Below are 22,660 nucleotides of genomic sequence, written 5' to 3' on the forward strand. Positions count from 1 at the left end.
GGGAATCCAGTTTGGAGATCTGTGTAAACAGAGCGGGCGGATCTCCTAAGTGACAGGGAGTGACAGATCGGAGTGTTCAGCATAGCTGAACCTGCGATCTGTCCCTGGCTCACTCAGTCACCTCCCCCCCCCCACACGTTAGTAAGCACCAGGCATACATTAACCCCTCCCTCTCCAATAAAATTAACCCCTTCCCTGCCAGTGTCATTTTTACAGTAACAGTGCATATTTATAGCACTGATTACTGCAGTAAGTCACTGGTACCCCCAAAAGTGTCAAAAATGTCAGTCAAGGGTCCGATCTGTCCGCCGCAATGTCGCACTCCCGCAAAAAAAACGCAGATTGCCGCCATTACGCGTTAAAAAAAAAAACACCAAAAATGACATAAATCTTTCCCTTAGTTAGTAAACGCAATAACTTTTGCGCAAACCAATCAAAATACGCTTATTGCGATTTTTTTTTACCAAACATGGGTAGCAGAAAACAAATTGGCCAAAAATTTAAAAAAAAATCTTTTTTGGGGGGAATTTCATATAAAAAAAATGTTAAAAATATTGTTATTTTTTCAAAATAAACGCTCTTTTTTTGTTTATAACACAAAAAGTAAAAATCGCACAGGTGATCAAATACTACCAAAAGAAAGCTCTGTTTGTGGGAAAAAAAGGATGTAAATTTCGTTTGGGTACGGCGTCGCATGACCGCGCAATTGTCAGTTAAAGTCGCACAGCGCCGAATCACAAAAAGTGGCCCAGACGTAAGACAGCAAAATGCTCTAGTGGTAAAGTGATTAAACTGGTTAGTGTCTTAGGTGCCTTGGTGGTCGGGCCATTGTTTTTGCCCTCCATGACTAGTTTATTTGGTTGTATTAACAGAGATTTATGTTTTGTTTTTTTGTAACCTGTGTTATTTGTCTTTATGAAGAAAAATAAAGATAAAAAAAAAAAATGGAAAAGTGCCTCATCTAGGATAATTGTGTCATGGATCGTCTGGGCCATCCGACAGACTCACAGAGCGAAAGACTTGGCTCCTTTGGGGATGGTGACCACTCACTCGATCAGGAGTAGGTCTACATCTTGGGCAGCTTTGCAGCATGTGGTTCCCAATGTAATAGGTAGGGCAGCCTTGTGGTCCCCGATCAATACATTTATGGCCCATTATTATGTAGAGCCGGCCTCTTTATCTTCTGTAAATTTTTGGTTTACAAATCCTGTCGTTTGACAGTGTCAATTAAACCCTATACTTTTGTTCTGCAATTGAAAATTACCTATCAAATACTTAATTAATTTTCCTTTCCTAAAAGACTCCAAGGCAGCAGGAGTTCCCTCCCAGAGTCATGAGTAAGCTAGTTATGGAACACGGCCTCTGACTCTGAGCAAAGATTCATGGGAGTGGGGTCCTATAGGGCAGTGGTCCTCAACCCTGGCCTACAGGGCCCACTAACAGGCCAGATTTGCAAGATAACTGAAATACATCCCAGGTGATATCATTTGCTGCTCAGTAATTGCAGTATTCTAGTCTGCATCTCCCCAAGGTAATACTTAAAATCTGGCCTGTTAGTGGGCCCTGAGGACCGGAGTTGAGGACCACTGCTATAGGGGATGAGTGGAGGGGAGGTTAACACATACATATGCTGCCGTGGAGTCCATCAGGAAAGGAAAATTACGGCAAGTATTTGATAGGAAACTTTCTGTTATATTTTAATGTTTGTTGGTTAAAAGTGATTTTCTAGCAGAAAATTACTGATTTATACTTGTACACAAAAAGTGCTGGAAAAAGCCTCGTCAGCAAGCGATTAAAAAAAATGTATTAAAGTACAAGGCAACACAGTCCCATGTGACACATGGCCATCATTCTCTCTGAGGCAACGCAGTCCCATGTAAAACACAGCCATCGCTCTCTCTGAGGTAACAGTCCCATGTGACACACAGCCATCGTTCTATCTGAGGTAACGCATTCCCATGTAAAACACAGCCATCGTTCTCTCTGAGCTAATGCAGTCCCATGTAAAACACAGCCATCGTTCTCTCTGAGGTAACGCAGTCCCATGTAAAACACAGCCATCGTTCTCTCTGAGGTAACGCAGTCCCATGTAAAACACAGCCATCGTTCTCTCTGAGGTAACGCAGTCCCATGTAAAACACAGCCATCGTTCTCTCTGAAGTAACACAGTCCCATGTAACACACAGCCATCGTTCTCTCTGAGGTAACGCAGTCCCATGTAAAACACAGCCATCGTTCTCTCTGAGGTAACGCAGTCCCATGTAAAACACAGCCATCGTTCTCTCTGAAGTAACACAGTCCCATGTGACACACAGCCATCGTTCTCTCAGAGGTAACGCAGTCCCATGTAAAACACAGCCATCGTTCTCTCTGAGGTAACAGTCCCATGTGACACACAGCCATCATTCTCTCAGAGGTAACGCAGTCCCATGTAAAACACAGCCATCGTTCTCTCTGAGGTAACGCAGTCCCATGTAAAACACAGCCATCGTTCTCTCTGAAGTAACACAGTCCCATGTAACACACAGCCATTATTCTCTCTGAGGTAACGCAGTCCCATGTAACACACAGCCATCGTTCTCGCTAAAGTAACACAGTCCCATGTAACACACAGCCATCGTTCTCTCTGAGGTAACGCATTCCAATGTAACTCACACATCATTCTCTCTGAGGTAACGCAGTCCCATGTAAAACACAGCCATCGTTCTCTCTGAGGTAACGCAGTCCCATGTAACACACAGCCATCATTCTCTCTGAGGTAACGCAGTCCCATGTAAAACACAGCCATCGTTCTCTCTGAGGTAACGCAGTCCCATGTAAAACACAGCCATCGTTCTCTCTGAAGTAACGCAGTCCCATGTGACACACAGCCATCGTTCTCTCTGAGGTAACGCAGTCCCATGTAAAACACAGCCATCGTTCTCTCTGAGGTAACAGTCCCATGTGACACACAGCCATCGTTCTCTCTGAGGTAACGCAGTCCCATGTAACACACAGCCATCGTTCTATCTGAGGTAACAGTCCCATGTAACACACAGCCATTGTTCTCTCTGAGGTAACGCAGTCCCATGTAAGACACAGCCATCGCTCTCTCTGAGCTAATGCAGTCCCGCGTGACACACAGCCATCGTTCTCTCTGAGGTAACGCAGTCCCATGTAAGACACAGTCATCATTCTCTCTGAGGTAACTTACACATTCCAATGTAACTCACACATCATTCTCTCTGAGGTAACGCAGTCCCATGTGACACACAGCCATCGTTCTCTCTGAGGTAACGCAGTCCCATGTGACACACAGCCATCGTTTTCTCTGAGGTAAGGCAGTCCCATGTAAAACACAGCCATCGTTCTCTCTGAGGTAACGCAGTCCCATGTGACACACAGTCCTCATTATCTGAGGTAACGCAGTCCCATGTAATACACAGCCATCGCTCTCTCAGAGCTAATTCAGTCCCGCATGACACACAGCCATCATTCTCTCTGAGGTAACACAGTCCCATGTAACACACAGCCATCGTTATACTGCAGTCAAGCCATCAGACAGTTCCATATTAGTGGTCATGCTATCAGACAAGTTTTTTTTGTGTTGAAAATTGAAGACGGAAATAATATTTGACACAATACACAGCAGATTGTAACCTACAAAATAATTATTACACAAATGTGTCATACACACCCCCTCCCCCTCTACCATATCTTGCAATACGGTGGGATTTTACTGTGGAAATTTAAAGATACAGAGCTCCAAATATCAATCCATTGACTACAAACTGACATTTTCACAATACTTCAAAGTGGGTCAGAAAGGAAATCTCCCATTGGACCAATACGTTTACAATGCAGATGTGTCATACACACCCCCCTCTACAATATCTTACAATACGGTGGGATTTTACTGTGAAGATTTAAAGATACAGACACAATCTCCACAGTAAAATCCCAGCATATTGTAAGATATTGTAGAGGGGGGGGTGTATGACACATCTGCATTGTAAACGTAGTGGTCCAATGGGAGATTTTATTTTTCTCCCATTTAACATTTTTGAAAAAATGTCAGTTTGTAGCCTAAGGGGTGATATTTGGGGCTCTGTATCTTTAAACTTCCACAGTAAAATCCCACCATATTGTAAGATATGGTAGAGGGGGAGGGGGTGTGTATGACACATTTGTGTAATAATTATATTGTAGGTTACAATCTGCTGTGTATTGTGTCAAATAATGTTTCCGTCTTCAATTTTCAACACAAAAAAAACTTGTCTGATAGCATGACCACTAATTTGGAACTGTCTGATGGATTGACTGCAGTATCGTTATCTCTGAGGCTATGCAGTCCCATGTAACACACACACATCATTCTCTCTGAGGTAATCCCTCCCTCACCACAGGAATAGCTCAACAAAGAAGAAACGCGGGAAATTCTCACTCTCCCCATCTCATTGGCTTGCGCTCCACGAAGGAGGCGGGCCGCGAGCGCCAATCACACGCGTCTTATTGGTTCGCCATTAGAGGTCCAGCAGCCGGGCAACCATTGGCTCCAAATCGCGTGCCCCGCCCGCTGTTGCTAAGGGGCGGTGCGAGCGAGCGTGACAGCTTTCCGGGGCAGCCAATCGCGTAGCGGAGTGGGCAAAAGCCCGCGAAAAGAAAGCCCGGGAAACTAGAGGCACCGCCGAGCAGTCAGCGAGTCGTACAGAGCCGGAGCGGATCCGTCATCGCCAGCAGCAGAGATGCCGAAGGATTACCAGGCCGAGAAAGGTACGGAGGATGCGAAGTGCTTTGTGTCACGGGGCGGCTATGGAGGCAGTGTGTTAGTATAGTGAGGTAACACAGCGCTCACACCGGGTCACCGCTCTGACACTCTGTGGTAATCCGCAACACTCGGAGCAGCCTTATTCCCTCCATATACCCTTCTTTACCGAATGGGGGGTCCCCGATATACAGAGACTTTTTCTCTGAGGCCTGCGGAGCCGGAGACTGCAGTAAGGAAACCTTCTGCTGTATAGACTTACCCGGCCGGGGTGGTCACCACTCTACATTCCGGGAGGGATAGGCCCGGATCAGCCTTTCTGGCTAGTAGGGTGTTGCAGGGAGGGCGCTTTTACTTCCGGGTTATACGAGTCATGTGACCGGCTTCTGTGACCTGTGCGCTATCAGATTCTGAAACCGGAAGGGACGTTCGGACGAAAACTTAATGCGCATGCGCCATGTGTTCCAACCTGGCCGCCATGCGTTCCAATGGGTTTCCTAATGTGACAGAGCAGGAAAAAGCTGCGGACTTCTTCTTACACCCACACAAGTCTTGAATTTTATTTTAGCAGTAAACTCACCTTTATATACTGAATCAGAGTATTACATTCCTATTATATAAATATAGTGAGAAACCTGCAGGTAGAAGGTGGCGACAGCCATATTGGTACACCCTGCACTGATTATATAGTGAAATGGATTATTTCAGTCGATCGCAGTTAGTCTATTTCAGTATATAAGGTGAGTTTACTGCTAAAATGTAAAATTCAAGACTTTCATTGGTGTAAGAAGATGTCTGCCACTGCTTCATGTTCTGTCACATTAGGAAACCCATGGCGCAGCAAGTTGTTCTTGTCCGAGCGTCACTTTTAGGTTGCAGAATCTGATCGGTAGCGGTATTCTGATAGAACAGCAAACATTTTACATCGGCACAAGTCATGAATTTTTTACATTTATTTTAGCAGTAAACTCTCCTTGTATATTGAAATAGACTCTTCCACCGCGACCGAGTGTAATAGTCTTATTTCTCAATATAATTCGTTTGTCACCGAGCCGTGCTGGGTGTACCAAGATGGCTGCCGCCACCTTCTAACTGCAGGTCTCTCGCTATATTACAATAATAGAAATGTAATACTGTTCAGTATATAAGGTGAGTTTTCTGCTTTAAATGTAAAATTCAAGACTTGCGTGGATGTAAGAAGATGTCCGCATCTGCTTCAGATCTAATGCTCTCTGTATTACTCAATATTCATTTATTAGAAAACCAAATTGCACTCATGTAAAAGTTCATGATAAAGCTAAAATGCAGAGCTTGCAAGCGTGCAGCGCTTCTCTGTAAACTTCCTGTTGTTTTCCAAAATGGCCGCGGGTCATGTGACCCCCCCCCCCCCCCCACCCCCTCTTAGGAAAGCTATTGGAACGCATAGCAGCCAGGTTGGAGCGCATGCGCAGTAAGTTCTCGTCCAATCATCACTTCCGGTTGCGGAGTCTGAAAGGTAGCTGTATTCTGATAGCACATCGGAATCACAAAGTCCTGGTGGAGGAAGTGTGATGTGGCCCTGTGTGTTGTCGCTTCATTATAAAACACAGTCCACCCATGTGAGACCAGAACCACCAGTGTGTGCGATGACTGCCTTCTATGCAGTGTTAATTTTGGCAGCAAATTTCAATTTAGTTTTAGTCTTAGGACTAAAATGGCATTTTAGTTTTAGTCCCATTTTAGTCTTCTGCAAGTGTTTTAGTTTTAGTCGTATTTAATCGACTAAAACTCCAGTATATTTTAGTCAACTAAAACGCCCTACATTTTAGTCGACTAAAACTCATTTTAGTCATCTATAATCGAATGGGTGTAGTTCAATTGTAATTTGTAATGCATTATTTAAGTATTTCTCTACAATTTCCAAACTCATTATATACTACTGCTGGTCCTGGAGTAAAAAATCGAATGTTATTACTTATGGTATTAAGCTTTGAGCATGCACCAGTGTTAATTTTGGCAGCAAATTTCAATTTAGTTTTAGTTATAGTCTTTTGACTAAAATGCCATTTTAGTTTTAGTCGTATTTTAGTCATCTGAATTGTTTTAGTCGTATTTTAGTTGACATTGTGTTAATTTAGTCGACGAAAGTGTTTTAGTCGACAAAATTAACACTGCTTCTATGATATTTGTGTGTGTGTGTGTGTGCAGATAGAAAAAGATCAGGCTGTAATACACTCATATCACCACTCGAGGCAGTATTCACCACCAAAATGTAATCTATTGCTTGCAGCTTACCACCAGTTGTTGGATCTGGTGGCTGTTTTTTTTTCTTTTCTTTCTTGGCCTTTTCCTCCTTTTATCTGACCTGGCCAGTAACACTACCTGTATTAGTTAAAGCACCCCCCACTCTGGCAGGAACACAGCAGGCAGCACCATTGTCACACTGGGGGGGGGGGGGGGGGGCAGCGTTAGATGTACGAGCGCATTCAAACACACTAACAAATGGAAGTCAAGTCCAGTTAGGGCTCTTTCACACGGAGCGGACCGCATTGCGATCCGCTCCGGCACTTTTTTTTTTATCACGGAGCGGACGACACTTGTCAGCCGCTCTGTATGTCTGCATATTATCCCATCCGTTTGGGGATGATATGCGGACATAATGTAAGTCTATGGGCATTGCGGATGTCAGCAGATGACACCGCTAACATGCAATTTTGCATCCGTTCCGTTTTTTTAAACAAAACAAAAATAGGGTTCCGTTCCAAAAACCGGAACAGAACTGAAAGGACGAAAATCGGATGTCAGCGGATGGTATTCCGCAATGCCATTGACATACATTATGTCCGTATATCACCCGCAAAAAAAAATAGGATAATATACGGACATGCGGAGCGCCCGTGTGAAAGGGCCCGGCTTAATGCTTTATAAGCATTTTTATTCTTTTGAGGTAAAGGTCATCATTGTAAGCAAGTGGTTTGTCCCATCCATGCATTCTACAGGAAAGCTTGTTCTTAGACTTACTGGCTACTTAATGAAAATGAGAGCCTATAGACGCCGGATCACTTCCACATACCACCATTACTGCAGTGCACCCCGGCCGTATTTCCTGGGTATCATGTGCTAATCAGCAGACCTGGGACCAGCGTTCTGCCAGGTACAGGGGGCGGGGAGATCGGAAAACATCAGTTTGCTGCTCTCCCTTCTGTTAGCTTGAAGCAACATGTAAAAGATCACTTCCAGGTCTTGGTGTCCCTTTCCCCAGCCAGTATGGTTGGGGAACAAACTGTGTTCTTTTAGATCAACTGGCAGACAAGTGAGTCATTGAGGGTCTCATTACAAGAATACCTGCTCCTATATACCCACCGCCAGCAGGCTGGGGAGCTCCTCCCACATGGCCACTTCATTCTTTACGTTTTCTGTGACTAAATAAGACTAAAAGTACCATCATCTGTTGTGCCTGGCGGCTTGTAGTTAGTAAGTGTACTGTGGGGGCACTGATTAACACTTTCTTAGTTTATTGATTTTTCCTGCTCTCGGGGCCCTGCCTGCTTGCCCGTATTGGAGGGAAAATAGTCTAGTCAGCTATCCTGAGTCTGCAGGAGCTTTTGTTTTGCACCCACCATCTGCTGAATGCTGGTGCAATGCTCTTTAGGCTTTGTAGAAAAAAATAAATGCATCCTTTTTTTTTTTTTGGCAATAAATGTGCAGCATTTTTTTTTTTTTTTTCAAAAGGTGAACTTATCCTTTAACTGCGTAAGGACCGCCCCGCGTACATGCACTGTGGCAGGGCAGCCCTTAGGCCCGAAAACACATACCTGTACATGATTTTTATTTTTTTCCCTTCCGCTCAGAGGCGTGCATCGCTGGAGCCTCACTGTGAAAGAACGTGCACTTGCCTTTCTGCTGACTTATGTCTGCAAACTCCACTGCTTCGCTGCTGCAGGCATTGACATTTCAGGATGTATGGAATACTTCTCTTGCTGACTTGTACATCCGTGCACTGTATCTGCAGTGAAACAGCAGAGGTTGCAGACACGCACTACTGGTCAGTAAGCAAAGATGCTTCTACAGCCTTTACAAGGATGAACTGGTCACTTCAACCCTTTCACTGACACAAGAGTGGTAGTGGAACAGAACTGCAGCTGGCCAGCTCAGTAAGCCTTACAGCAGCTGCATTCCCCAATCCCCATAGGCTATGAGCTTGTGGTTGCTTTAGTGGACTTGCGTTTATAACAGACGAGTCCCCCTTGATTCTTCTGTTTCATGAATAGCCATGACCAGCAGCAGACAAGCCTTCAATTGCAGCCATTCATTAAGAAAAAAAAAAAAATCAATGGCTAATGAACTGCAACACTGGAGGATAACCAATTATCCTTTAAATATAAGAGCTACACTGTCTTCTCTTCTGGGTTTTTCCTTTTTTCACCTGATAATCCTGCCAGTCAAAGTTTCTGTCCTAGGGTGATCATCCTTACTGTACCTGGAGGAGCAGGGTTGTCACCCTAGGCAGCTTCTGTTCAATGAATTGCAGTAGGTGGCTTTGGCTCCCAATGCAAACCTATTTGGTAGCCTCAGGGCTGCTTGAGTGCTCTGTAGACTGCTAAACCAGTTGAGGGAATGTGTGGATGTTTTCCTTAAATGCCAGACCAGTTCTTGGCTCATTACCACTTGAAACAAAAGTTGTTGTACGTTTTTGTTTTCTAATCCTTAACTAAAAGTCAATGTTTCCATCTTTTATTTCCAGAAAAATGCAAAACCTTCCTTCAGGAATTTTACAAGGATGATGAGTTTGGAAAGAAGCACTTTAAATATGGAACACAGCTGGTGAGTGTTGGATGTCTGTGCTCCATGTTTTATTCTGCTGTCATTTTTATTCTGCTGTCATTTTTGCCCAATCGTCTTCAGGATAGCACATAAGAATGGCTTCACCCCCCCTACAGTGGGTATAGAAAAATAGAAAACAATGCCCCCCCCCCCATTAAAATTTTTTTGTTGCTACGGAGACCTTTTTATGTTTTAGCCAGCTGCATTCACTCAATGCAACTTATAATCCAAGTGAAAGATAGAACAATAAAGTGTCAGGGAAAAAATATAAAAATGTAAAAACCCGAATCACTGAGTTGGTAAAAGGATCACCCCTCTCCTAAAAATGACTTGTACAGTAAACCCCCCTCCATTATGGGGGTTACATTCCGGACCCACCCACCCGTGAAAAGTTAAAATCCGTGAAAAAGACCCTATTTAAATACACTAGGCATATTTTTATAACTTTCACTGTACTTTTAAAAGCATTTTAAGGTATTTAAATACACTTTTAAAAGATACTGGGAGACGGAGCAATGGCAATCACAAAAATATTAATGATTTAATTAGTAAAATAGGTCTTACAGAAAACAAACGCAAAATATTGGGACTGAAATATAACAGGGGTTTACTTTAAACTGGATTAGGTACAGCTAATCACCTTCTCAATGGCCCACAAAGCAATTGGACTTTCAACTGTGATCAGCTGTTGTCATTTTGTTTAGCTCAGCTTGAAAAGAGCTTTCCTGGAGCATCTCAGTCCTTTGTAGAACAACTGAAGCAAACAATCCACTATGGGTGGCAATGCAATGTCACTGTGATCTCAAAGATAAAGTCGTGGACAGGCACAATTTAGGCGATGGATACAAAAAAGTCAAATGCTTTTTTATCAATGCCTATAAGCATAATGACGTCTATTTAGAAGTGGAAGGTATTTGGTTCAACACAGACCCTCCCTGGATCAGGACTTCGCTCCAAACTGGAGGAAAGAGCCAGCAGGAAACTGGTCAGAGAGGCGACCAAGGGGCCTACAGCAACTCTGAAGCAGTTGCAGGAATTTGACAGAGCGGTCATTGTGTGCATGTGCCAATATCACAAATTCTCTACAAATGTGACTTGTATGGGAGGGTTGCAAGAAAAGTCAAAGAAAGGCCACATGCAGTCATGACTGAGGTTTGCCAAAACGCACCTTGAAAGATTCTGAGGCCACATGGAGAAAGGTGTTATGGTCAGATGAGACCAAAATGTATAATTATTTGGCCTCAACACCAAACTATATGTATGGCAGAAATCCAATACGGCTCACCATCCAAGTAACACCATTCCTACGGTAAAGCTTGGAGGTGGTAATATCCTGGTATGGGAGTGTTTCTACAGCAGGGACTGGAGCACTTGTCAGGATAGAGGGAAAAACTGCTGCCCTCTGCCAGAAAGTTGTCAATTGGAAGGTTTACCTTCCAACATGACAATGATCCAAAACACACTGCAAAAATGACCACAGTGGTTGAAGGAGAAAAAGTTGGATGGCCTAGACTTAAACCCCATTGGAAATCTGTGGAATGACTTGAAGACCATTTTCAATTTGGGCTGCAAAGCAATAAAATGATTGATTTAAAGGAGGGGGGGGGGGGGGTGATTCTTTTCTAGAACAGTAAACACAAGGTCCACGTTCAAAGTGTCATCTCTGTTGGCCTCGGTTATTTGTTTCCTTCCCTGATCCTAGCAGGGACACATTCTCTAGTACAATCTTCTTTGGCCCCTGTGCTAGTAGATAGGGGGCCCCCAGTCCAAGTTTTCTTCCAGGACCAGGGACTGAAGTGCTTTAATGGAAGGTGGGTAGAAGACTGTTCTTAAAAAGGAGTCCAGCGGTGAGCTCATCATCCTCCGTCCTACCTCAGCGGCACCTGCATCTCACTATGGGCACCTGGCTCTGACAGCTTGTGGCTTCACAGCCGAGTGCCCGGTGCGCAATGCATCCTGGATTGGTGGATGCGGTCTTCTGGAACCTGCCAGGGTCCCAGAAGACGGGATGGGGGAGAACTTTTGTTCCTGAGCATCACATCGTTCGAAAATGGGAGCAGGTACCTTCTCCCAGCTTTGAAAACTGTCCTTTCATAGTTCTTCAGGATGGTAACTGGATCATGGTGTTGCTAAATACTTGGCCCTTTCATTCGCTCCTTGCTGTGAAGGCCAGTTCTAGATGGACAGGGGCCATCTTTGTTACTGGTGTTGCTAATACAGACTTATCTTGTGAAGTTCACCTGAGAATAACTGACGTTCAAGCCCTAACCTAATGAAATGTGTTTTGCGTGGGGAAGGGTCAGACATTCACTGCTGTCTTAGATGAATTGTAGGTAGAGCAAAGCATTCTGATTGGACAAGGTGGAAAGACTGGGTGAGGAGACCCCAAGCTTCTCCTCATCCACTTGGCATTTATTGAAAAAAGTGTTCTCTGAATGGTGTTCATGCTGAGTGGGTGACTTCTTGCTGCGTTCAGTAAGCAGCAGGGCAGCGCTTGGCATGGTATTCAGAAGCTAGAGGCGATGTAGCAGTGCATACTACAGTGATTCTCGGCTTCCTCAGGAATGGCGCATACATACACTCATTGGAACAAGCTGAACCAATGTAAACATTGTCATTCCTGGAATTCAGCTTTAATTTGGATAAATCCCCCCCCCCCCCATCCTGTCGATTTTTTTTTTTTATAAGACAAGATATGGGGGGTTCTCCCCATTCCCAGGTCTGGCAAATCTGCTCTTGTACCTGTTATCCGTAGCATTCTAATACTTGCATTGAGAAGAATGGAAGACGTGGACATGGGGGTAGAAGACGGCAAATTACTATTTTCAACCATTGGCAGCACAATTAGCTACAGTATCAGTCATTGGGCCTGTGATCTGATGATTAAATGAGCCAGTGTCTTGTGTATTAGCTTCATATAGTGTTTTGGGATCTGGGTATTAACACCCCCATATTTCCAATACATGGTCCATTCAGGTTCCTAAAATATTGGTTGTTGCCTCTTTAACTTTTTTATATTTGTGAACCTCTGTAATATGGCAGCGCTCTACCATTTACGCTGTCCTGCTTGTTCATTGCTAATTGGGGTGTTTTTTAATTTTTTTGTATTTCAGACAAAGATTGCCCACAGGGAGCAAGTTTCTCTCTACATAGACCTGGATGATCTGGCAGAAGAAGATCCTGAATTGGTGGATGCCATTTGTGAGAACACCAGAAGATACACCAATCTCTTCGCTGATGCGGTTCAGGAGTTGTTACCCCAGTATAAGGAAAAAGAGGTGAATGCAGAAAATGGAAGGCTTCTAATAAGAGTCGTACTGGGACTCATGAATTGGTGGGGAAAATTGCAAAACAAACCTAATTTAGAAGGCAGTCTTTTGCGTTCTTCATACTTGGAAGCATTGGGTTTGTTTTAGGACTGTTCAGTTGAGATGTGAGTACGGCCCAATCATATTGTCAGCAACCCCAGAGAGGAGGTGATCTACTTTTTTTAATACTCAAAAGATCTGCGGCAAACTTTTAAAGGGTTGTGGCCAAATTTTAAAGTTGGTGGTGATGAGAAATGTGCATTGGTAGTCAACAGAGCCCAAGTAACATTCTCCCTTGGTGGTGAAGGCCCCCCCCCCCCAGAGTTATACATCCGATTGTAGTTCCCATTATAGTACTAGTGAGTCCCCAGTTTATTTTACAGTTACTTGTATAGTGCTGTCACTTTATGCATTGCTTCACATCTCTAGTGTACATTCACATCAGTCCCTATCCTCAAGGAGCTTACAATATAAGATCCCAAACTCTCATTCATTCATTCATACACATTCTAGGGCCAATTTAGGCAGGTGCCAGATAATCTAACCCTGTCAGAAGTGCTTCACTCTTTACCCCCACCGTTGTCGTCTCGTCCTCTTTTCCCATGTACAGTGCAGGAAAGTAGCGGGAAGACACAGCTGAACAGGTAGGTGTCTCATCAGTGCTTACCCTGCACTGGTCCTGCCTTGGAGGATCTGACTTTTCACCAGCTCAATGCTTGTTGTAGGACCGAAGTATTGGCAACCTTTGTATTCAAGTGTTTTTTCAGTAAAATACTAAGCCCAAATCAGTTCCCACCCCCATTCTAAGCTTATTTTATCCACCCTGTGAAAGGAAAGATATGTCTTCATACATATACTCCGGGCACTCCTGTCCGGTCACATTATCAGATCCCCGTGCCTACTTCAGCGTAGAGGGACAGCCGACAACGGATGCTCTTTGGTAAGCCTATGGGTGACCTCCTCAACCAGGCTCTGCAGCTGTTGTCGCCGATCTCCTGCTCTTCACTGAAGCTGATCGCTGGAGACGACGTGGAGTTTATTTTCTAAAGCTGGAAAATGCAAAATCAGTCTCGCTTCTGCAGAGAAGCCAGTCTGTTTCTAACTTCAGCTTTGACATTAAAAACCTGGAAGCTGATTGGTTTCTATGCTAAAGTGGGCCTGATTTTGCACTCTCCAGCTTTAGTAAATCCTCATGTGACAATCGCTCTCAGCATGGGTGTATATAGTGCTTTCCTTTACAGGGTAATTGGAATAGGGGTAAAAGTAGGTTTAGGCTTAGTTAGTATTTTTGATTATGCTTCCACTTTAATTTTGGTTTTATGGATAAAGTTGGTAGACAAAATATGCTGCTTCTGATGTACAGCCGGGATCACAGGAGTATGATTTATCGTACAGACAGGAGTAAGATGTACAGCCAGGGTCATACCTGTACCATGCATTTTCGATGTGTTACCATTTAACTCTCTATAACATGTTTGGTGAAAGACTATCAAAGATGCGGTGAGCAGGATTAACACACTGCACCCAAAATGATCAGGGTCTTATGCAGGGTGTGTGCTTACTATTCTGTGTGGCTTTGAAGACAACTGATTTGAATTATCGGCACACCCAATTTTAGACTGAGAATTCAGATTTCCAATTAGCGTTTTATCACATTAAGCTTTTTATGGTTTTTGCATGCTGGAATGAGTGTAAAGCCTTGTACACACGCAACGATTGTTGGCCGTGAATTTTCGGCCAACATCTGATCGGCCGATTGTCGGCTTGTTAGTATGATGCTTCCGACAACCGACTGCCACTTTTCGGCCGAACAAAATCTGGTGTGCAGGCTATAAAATTTTTGTTGGCCAACAGAACGGCCGATTGTTCTTCAGTCAGTACAGATTTCGGCAGACAAAGATGTGATGAGCAAGTCTGGGCATGCTCAGAAGAAAAAACACAGGAAAAGTAAACCAGAACATGACATCACTTCTGAAGTTGGTTTTTGTTGGCCGATAAAATTCGTGTGCAGTCTAGAGCACATTCCAACCAACACAACAACACTGGACAAAAGACGGCCGATCGGTCGGCCAACAATTGTTGCGTGTGTACGAGGCTTAACTTCTGACAGGGTCACCAGACAATATTTTACATGCAGAGTTTAATACCAAACATAGGGCAATGAACACATGTTGGAGAGATGTACTGAACTCTTGAAAAAATTAACTCTTCATAGGTTGTGCATAAAGACTCTCTAGATGTCTACATAGAACATCGGTTAATGATGGAGCAGAGAGGCAGAGACCCCTCAGAGATCCGGGACCCCCACAACCAGTATCCACCAGAGCTCATGAGAAGATTGTAAGTAGCAGCCGTTTAAATCTTATTAGTTGATATTCAAAGGGTTATCCAGTAACGGCAGACTACATTGTGTACTGTTACAGCCTTACAGGTGTGAAAATTAGGATGTTTCTGACCTTATACAGAGGGATTTTCCAACTTATTGGAATTTCTCCTTAAGGTCAAGTCTGGTGGCCCACTCTTCTGTGAAGGGGGAGAAAACGGCCTGTTTGCAATGGGTTCTGGCATTATAATCTTGCAACTTGTAGTGTTCTGAAATGCACATGCCAGGTTATGACCAACACTTGTGTTCCTAAAGCTATATTGGTCCTTTTTTTTTCTTTTGCCAACTATGACATGGACAATTCTACAAATATTATTATTTTTTTCTTCCCCCCCCCCCCCTTTCCAGTGAACTGTACTTCAAGACTCCCTCCAGTGCCAAAGCTCGTGTTGTCCGTGATGTTAAAGCAGATTCAATTGGTAAACTGGTTACTGTGAGAGGAATTGTGACCAGGGTCACAGAGGTCAAACCCATGATGGTTGTAGCAACTTATACCTGTGATCAGTGCGGTGCTGAGACTTATCAACCAGTAAGTATCCGGATCTCAAAACAAATCTTTGTCTGCAATTTTTTTTTTCACCTCGCCCCTCTACTGCACAGCAAACTCTTTTCAGCTTTAGTACTTGCTGTCCAAACCTGCTGGCTTCATCTGTGACATGGGCCACATGTATGTATACTCATCCTGGCTTCCCACAATGCATTACTTTCTGCCAAAATTTTTTGGTTGCCATTTAAAATTCAGTTAAAATGCCATTAGGAGTTATGAATGAAATGTAAAGTGTTGAGGGATGATGGCAACCTTATCCCTAGTAGAGTGAATTATACTATTTGGAGTCACATACAAATGCAGAATTTAAGAGGAATTGGGTTTGCCTATTGGTGGTGGTGCCTGGTCTGCGGAGGAGGTATAGGGTATGAAAATGTAGTAATAGAAGTTTGTGTGGCTTAGTTTATATACTTTGTTTGTTACAGATCCAGTCCCCAACCTTCATGCCTCTCCTAATGTGTCCAAGTAAAGAGTGTCAGACTAACCGGTCAGGTGGCAGACTCTACTTACAAACTAGGGGGTCAAAGTTTGTCAAGTTCCAGGAACTGAAGATTCAGGAGCATGTAAGTGGATTTTTTTTATTTTTTTATTTTTTCCAATTGTTTAACCTCCTAAGAGAACTTTATCTAACAGTCTTTGCCTTCTGTATGTTTTTAGAGTGACCAAGTACCAGTTGGTAATATTCCCCGCTGTATGACTGTGTACGTGCGAGGAGAGAATACCCGTCTGGCCCAGCCAGGTGATCACATCGGCATTACTGGGATCTTCCTTCCTATGCTAAAAACTGGTTTTCGGCAAGTAGTACAGGTAAGTGAGCTGAATCTTCAGTCAGTTGATGCATTTAAAGTGTATCTAAAAAGAAGAAAAATTAACCCAAGGACACTTTTTCTCAATTTTGTTTGCCTGCCCCATTATCCAGGGCTTCTGGGCACAGGTGGTGATTCCTCCATGACACAATGGGCTCACCACTCACTTCACACCCCTAGTAATGTTTTAGTTCTATTCCCCACCCTAATGCAGAAAATCGTGTCTCTATTTTTTTTTCCCCCCGCGTAAAACTTTATCACAAGGGGCTGGGTTCAAGCCCCACTTCCTACACTTAAATGTCTGGGTCCTGTAAGTAAATGCCACCCTACCTTAAACTCTTATGTTCATAGGGGCTGTCCATGTGAACATAACAAAATTTGGAACTGCTGTTTGCAACATTCTGGTAAATGAGGGCAATTTTCACCCAACTGTTTTAGGCCTACATTCAAGCAACACAGGGAAAGCCGCTCAGGTGAGGCACAGATATCCAGGTGCTGGTCGGATCCGCCATCCAGTGATCAAACTACCAAAGAGAAAGTGACCGCACTCAGAGATAAATGAACTTGAAGTTTTTATTCCCATTCATAAAAGACAACGGTGCATCGAACAGACATGGACACGGTTGACATGTTTCACGACTCTGTAGGTCGCTTACTCATAACCCTATGAGTAAGCGACCTACAGAGTCTTGAAACATGTCAACCGTGTCCATGTCTGTTCGATGCACTGTTGTCTTTTATGAATGGGAATAAACACCAAGTTCATTTATCTGAGTGCGGTCACTTTTTCTCTTTGGTGTCTTAGGCCTACAGTCATGCTGCAGACCCACAATAACAATCAGATTTTGCTACAAATGTTTAAGGCTGGGTTCACACTGGTGCAATCAGACATTGCATGTGATTCGCACTGCATTGCTGTGCAGATCACAAGCAAATTTGCATCTCATTTGGACCAAAATGGTGCAGGACCCTTTTTTTGATCCGCACTGGAATTGGATCACATGGGTGTTCAGACCAAGTGTAAACCCAGCCTTAAGGATGAGTTCATCTTTGGGAATGTTACATGTTCCACTTGTTTTTAAGGTGGAACATATTCCAACTCCTGAAGCCGCTGTCACTGACAAGCATGCAGGAGTCCTGCATTGCATCTGCTGATCGCGGGTGAAATGCTTTAAAGTCTGAGGCTTGTATATTGTACTGTTTCATACTGCACACTGCTGTGCTAAATACTTCACTAAAGCTTTTTTGGTTTAAAAAAAAAAAAAGAGCTAATGGGGCTTGGCACATTAAAAAAGTGTTCTTCTGTAGGGTCTTCTTTCTGAGACTTACTTGGAGGCTCATCGAATCATTCAAATGAATAAAACCGAGGATGATGAGCTGGGAACAGAGGAGCTGAGTGAAGAGGAACTACGACAGATTACAGGTGTGCAGAAGCGATGTAAAAACTAAATTTCTTAAAAGGTGTTTTTAGCTTTAGTTTGTAAATGCCCCCTGAGAGGGCAGAGGTGTTTCCAATAACCTGTACAGTTACCAGGGTTTATTGTAATGAAAGTCTTCACTTCTGTTTTTAGAGGAAGATTTCTATGAGAAGCTGGCTGCCTCCATTGCTCCAGAGATCTATGGTCATGAGGATGTAAAGAAGGCGCTGCTGCTTCTCCTGGTGGGTGGTGTTGACCACTCTCCCCGTGGCATGAAGATAAGAGGTATGTAATGTCTTGGCCTACTGACTTCACAAGAACGTGGTGGGTGGAGGATGTCCTAGTGAAGTCTGAGCACAACTTGTAGTAGTCTTGTGATATTTTTTTTTTTTTTTTTTTATAGTTTGATTTTTGCTTCACAGTAATTATAAATGCAATTTGACCTTTATACCTTTTTTTTTTTTTTTTTTTTAACGCCTTCTTCTTTTTTTTTAATTTTTTATAAGGAAACATAAACATCTGCCTTATGGGAGACCCTGGAGTAGCAAAGTCCCAGCTTCTGTCTTACATCGACCGTCTAGCTCCTCGCAGTGAGTATCTTGCGTGCTACGTGCAGGTATGCAGATCAGACTTTACTGGCTGCATGCTTATTCTAAATCTGGATACACACTATACAATTTCTTTAGGATTGAGCTCTTATTATATGGTTTTGGTAAATCTAAAAAGGAAAAAAACAAACACTTTCAATTTGTATGCAATCAAGCAGGCCCCTTGCACTACGTAGTTGAAAGGAAATCGAACAACAGTTGTATAGTGTGTATCCATCTTAAGACTGCCAGACAACTAGCATTTTAGATCCTTTTGTTTGTCCGAACAGGTGAGTGACTTTGTTTTTTCACATGCAGGTCAGTACACAACTGGGCGAGGTTCATCTGGGGTGGGTCTCACTGCTGCTGTAATGAAAGATCAAGTAACGGGGGAGATGACTCTGGAAGGCGGAGCTCTGGTGTTGGCAGATCAGGGTGTCTGCTGTATTGACGAGTTTGATAAGATGATGGACAGTGACCGCACAGCCATTCATGAGGTCATGGAGCAGCAGACCATCTCCATTGCCAAGGTGAGTATCAGATAGATGGTACATGTGCATTCTAAGTAATAGTGGGTCTTAAATGTAAGTTTAAGTTGCCTTATTTTTTTTTTTCTTTGTAATTCTTGGTGAGTAACAATGTAATCTGATATTTGCTGTACATGCGTTATTGTCTTATTGTGTAGGCCAGGAATATGCAAACTGTGGCCCTCCAGCTGTTGCAAAACTACAAGTCCCATCATGCCTCTGCTTCTGGGTGTAATGCTTGTGGCTGTCAGAGTCTTGCTATGCCTCATGGGACTTGTAGTTCTGCAACGTCTGGAGGGCCACATTTAGCATATCCCTGGTGTAGGCACAATAAGAACACTTGCTGGACTTTTTGAGGGATAACCTTTCCATTGATGCAGGCAGTCGGACTATTTATGCCTTGTGTTTACAGCTCTGGCAGTCACAGGCACTTATGCTGTTTAGCCTTGGCACAGATAATTTATGTATGTGAAAGGTGGGGGATGCTAACTGAAAGCAAAAATCAAGTGACAGACACTGGAGGGAACAAATTGATGGTTTGTTTACATATATTTTTTCTTTTTTTAGGCTGGGATTATGACCACTCTGAATGCTCGCTGCTCCATCCTTGCAGCTGCAAATCCTGCATATGGGCGATACAACCCGAAGAAGAGTGTAGAGCAAAACATCCAGCTCCCTGCTGCCTTACTGTCTCGATTTGACTTGCTTTGGCTAATCCAGGACAAGCCAGATCGGGATAACGATCTCAGGTGACCCTTTAGCTTTTATGATGTGTTTGTGTATGTATGTATATAATTTTACACATCTGCAGATTGTGGCAAAGTGACTAATGGAAGTCTATTGTTTTTTTTAGACTGGCTCAGCACATCACGTATGTCCACCAGCACAGCAAACAGCCACCATCCCAGTTTGAAGCTCTGGATATGAAGCTGATGAGGCGATACATCACTATGTGCAAGAGGAAGCAACCTGCAATTCCAGAATCACTTGCTGATTATTTGACCGCTGCGTATGTGGAGATGAGGAAAGAAGCAAGAACCAATAAAGACACCACATTCACCTCTGCAAGGACACTGTTGGCAGTTCTGCGCCTCTCTACAGCTCTGGTAAAGACCTGAGTATCAGAATACTAAGTTGGCAGTGGGCAATACAACTGTAGGTCCTGGATTGTCCTTAAAATATTGGATCCCCAATGTATACCAGTGCTCGTACCCCTCTAGTTTGCGTAGTTCCTCCTAGTTCTTGCTTTTCTCCCTTCACCCCCCCATAACGGTAAATATACTGAAATACCCTCATATTGCATAATTTGTCATTTCCTGCTATACCTTGTATCAGGGTGGGACACACAAGATCCTGACTCCAATTGGGCTAAGATAACGGGAAGATCTGTACAGGGTCAGACCAATTTTCTGCCCTCCATCCTGCAAATTGCTGGAGCTATCGGAAAACTTAAAGTGAGAATGTGGTGTTTGTTGTTGTGGGAACAATTTTTTTGTCCTTGGAGCTCCAAAGTGCTGTTCGTGCAGGTAGCTGTGTGATGGTCCTACTGTAAGGACAGCACTTCACGAGTTTCCTGTGACCTCCATCATCCTAAAGCTCTGATGCCTGCAGATAGAATCAAAGGCACCCAATTTTCTCCAGAAAGGCCGATGTTGACAGGCAGAGATAGGAGCAACTGCTGGTGTGTCCTAGGAGCATTGCACTTGTCTCGGTCTGACAGTGTTGGCAAAACACTACAGCATAATGACCAAACACTTCTGTTTTTAGGCTGATAAAATGACTGAACAAACCTGCTAATTATTGCCTATCACCAACACGTGTTCTGTTTTTAGAATAGTGGCAGGGAATATGTCGATTTTGAAAGACTTGCATGTATCACTCCTGGATCTGCCAATAGGCTGCAGTGTTTTAGTCAATGTGTTCCCAGTCACACCGGTGCTATGGCAGGAGAGTATGTGGAAGCCCCTTTCAAAACTGAATTCATTTTGTGGTTTTGCAGTGAAGGGGTACTGTAACGCTAATGGATTTAAAGACCCTTCTGGACAATTGTACACTTGCACTTATGTGTAACAGATTGGGGAAGACTCTTCTGTTACAGCATGATTGTGCCCCTGTGCATAAAGCCAGGCCTATGAAGACTAGGTTTAGCCAGTATTGTGTGGAGGAACTCGAGTGGGCCTTTGCATAGCCTTGACCTTAGCCCTGCCCAACACCGTTGGGATGAATTGGAAAACTGAATGCGAGGTCGGGTCTTCTCATGCAACATCTGTGCCGAACCTCCCAAAAGGTTGTTTTGGTAGAATGAACTCAATCCTGAAAGCATTTTCAGAAAAGCAGGGCTCCTATAGCCACAAATGTGGGGCCAACACTAGATTAATGCCCATAGTTTTGGAATAAGATGTTAACAAATTTAGAGGTGTGATGGTCTGTTGTCTACAGTTTGGCCATTTGATGCAGCACCAATGCCTGTAAAAACCTTTGGATGTGTTTTAACAAATGATAAATAGCTAGGAGGGCTTTTAAGTGACTTATCACTGCCTTTAGAGACTTCTCTTGCTACAAAAAATCAGAACATGGGCTTTTACTTTCAATATTTTATTTTTTTTTTAATGCATCTCAAATGCTACTCCCTTTTTGATAGGCTCGTTTGCGTCTTGAAGATACTGTTGAGAAAGAGGATGTGAACGAAGCAATGAGGCTAATGGAAATGTCTAAAGACTCTCTGCTGGGTGACAAAGGACAGACTGCAAGGTAAAACTATTTAAACCTGATCTGGATATGTCCCAGCTGTCTTTGATCTTCAGACTTGGGAGCTTCCTCGTTATGCTGCATGGCTATTTAAGTAGGTCTATAACAATTTTACTAAAGTATATCCTTTTTTTTTTTTTGCTTCCAGGACACAGCGACCTGCTGATGTGATCTTTGCCACAGTTCGTGAGATGGTTCCAGAGAAGGGGGCACGCAGTGTCAAATTTTCCGAAGCTGAGCAGCGTTGTGTTTCCAAAGGCTTTACTCCAGCACAGTTTGAAGCTGCCTTGGAAGAATATGAGGAGCTGAACGTTTGGCTGGTTAACCAAGCCCGGACAAAGATCACCTTTGTGTGATTATGTACTCCACGCTTCTTGTCTAAATAACTGATGTGCATCAAACACTTTGCTACAGCCAGGCTGTTAAGTCTCTTCAGGAATTCACGTTGATGGGCAAATGGACAATTGCGGGCATACAGAGGCAGCATACATTTGATCTAGCTTTGCCTAGTGGCACATTTTGTTTAGTGTTGCGCTTATACTAAGATGACATGTTGACGCATTTATATTTTCCTTTAGTTGACTTCAGGTATTTCTGGTCCTTACTATGGAGACTTGTTTTTCTGACTACAATGAAAATGATGGTCTCTGAAGTAATTTCAATAAAGACTTTTTTACTTGTGATACTGAATTTATTATGTGCACACAATTGGTACTGCCTTATGTTGAGGAAAGATCTTGCAATTAACCACTTCTGGACTGGAAGGCTTTACCCCCTTTAATGACAAGG

General features: G+C 43.4%; 2 protein-coding genes across 2 annotated transcripts in view; one reads left to right on the forward strand and one right to left on the reverse strand.

The window, feature by feature from the left end:
• AP4M1 (adaptor related protein complex 4 subunit mu 1) overlaps positions 1–5,074 on the reverse strand; it is a 56,733-nt gene extending 51,659 nt beyond the window's left edge. Inside the window, exon 1 of the mRNA XM_082257019.1 lies at positions 5,007–5,074. The gene's annotated coding sequence lies outside the window, so the exon portion shown is untranslated. The remainder of the gene's footprint in view (positions 1–5,006) is intronic.
• On the forward strand, positions 4,594–22,231 carry MCM7 (minichromosome maintenance complex component 7). The gene is made up of 15 exons (XM_082257018.1): positions 4,594–4,752; positions 9,468–9,547; positions 12,661–12,825; positions 15,071–15,195; positions 15,587–15,767; positions 16,211–16,348; positions 16,443–16,592; positions 17,900–18,014; positions 18,163–18,294; positions 18,516–18,599; positions 18,915–19,126; positions 19,691–19,872; positions 19,977–20,229; positions 21,765–21,874; positions 22,020–22,231. Exons 1-15 carry the CDS (start codon positions 4,725–4,727, stop codon positions 22,225–22,227), a joined length of 2,163 nt encoding a protein of 720 aa, XP_082113144.1. The 5' UTR covers positions 4,594–4,724; the 3' UTR covers positions 22,228–22,231.
• The last annotated feature ends 429 nt before the right edge of the window (positions 22,232–22,660 follow it).

The sequence above is a fragment of the Pelophylax lessonae genome (genome assembly GCF_965119305.1).
Source record: "Pelophylax lessonae genome assembly, chromosome: 4".
Lineage (NCBI taxonomy): Eukaryota > Metazoa > Chordata > Amphibia > Anura > Ranidae > Pelophylax > Pelophylax lessonae.

What these genes read in the sequence shown, in the direction of transcription:
- MCM7 (XM_082257018.1), top strand. Translation starts at nt 4,725, where the DNA reads ATGCCGAAGGATTACCAGGCCGAGAAAG. An exon ending in CCGTGGCATGAAGATAAGAG is followed by an intron (nt 18,295 to 18,515) that starts GTATGTAATGTC and finishes ATTTTTTATAAG; the next exon opens with GAAACATAAACATCTGCCTT. An exon ending in AGACCATCTCCATTGCCAAG is followed by an intron (nt 19,127 to 19,690) that starts GTGAGTATCAGA and finishes TTCTTTTTTTAG; the next exon opens with GCTGGGATTATGACCACTCT.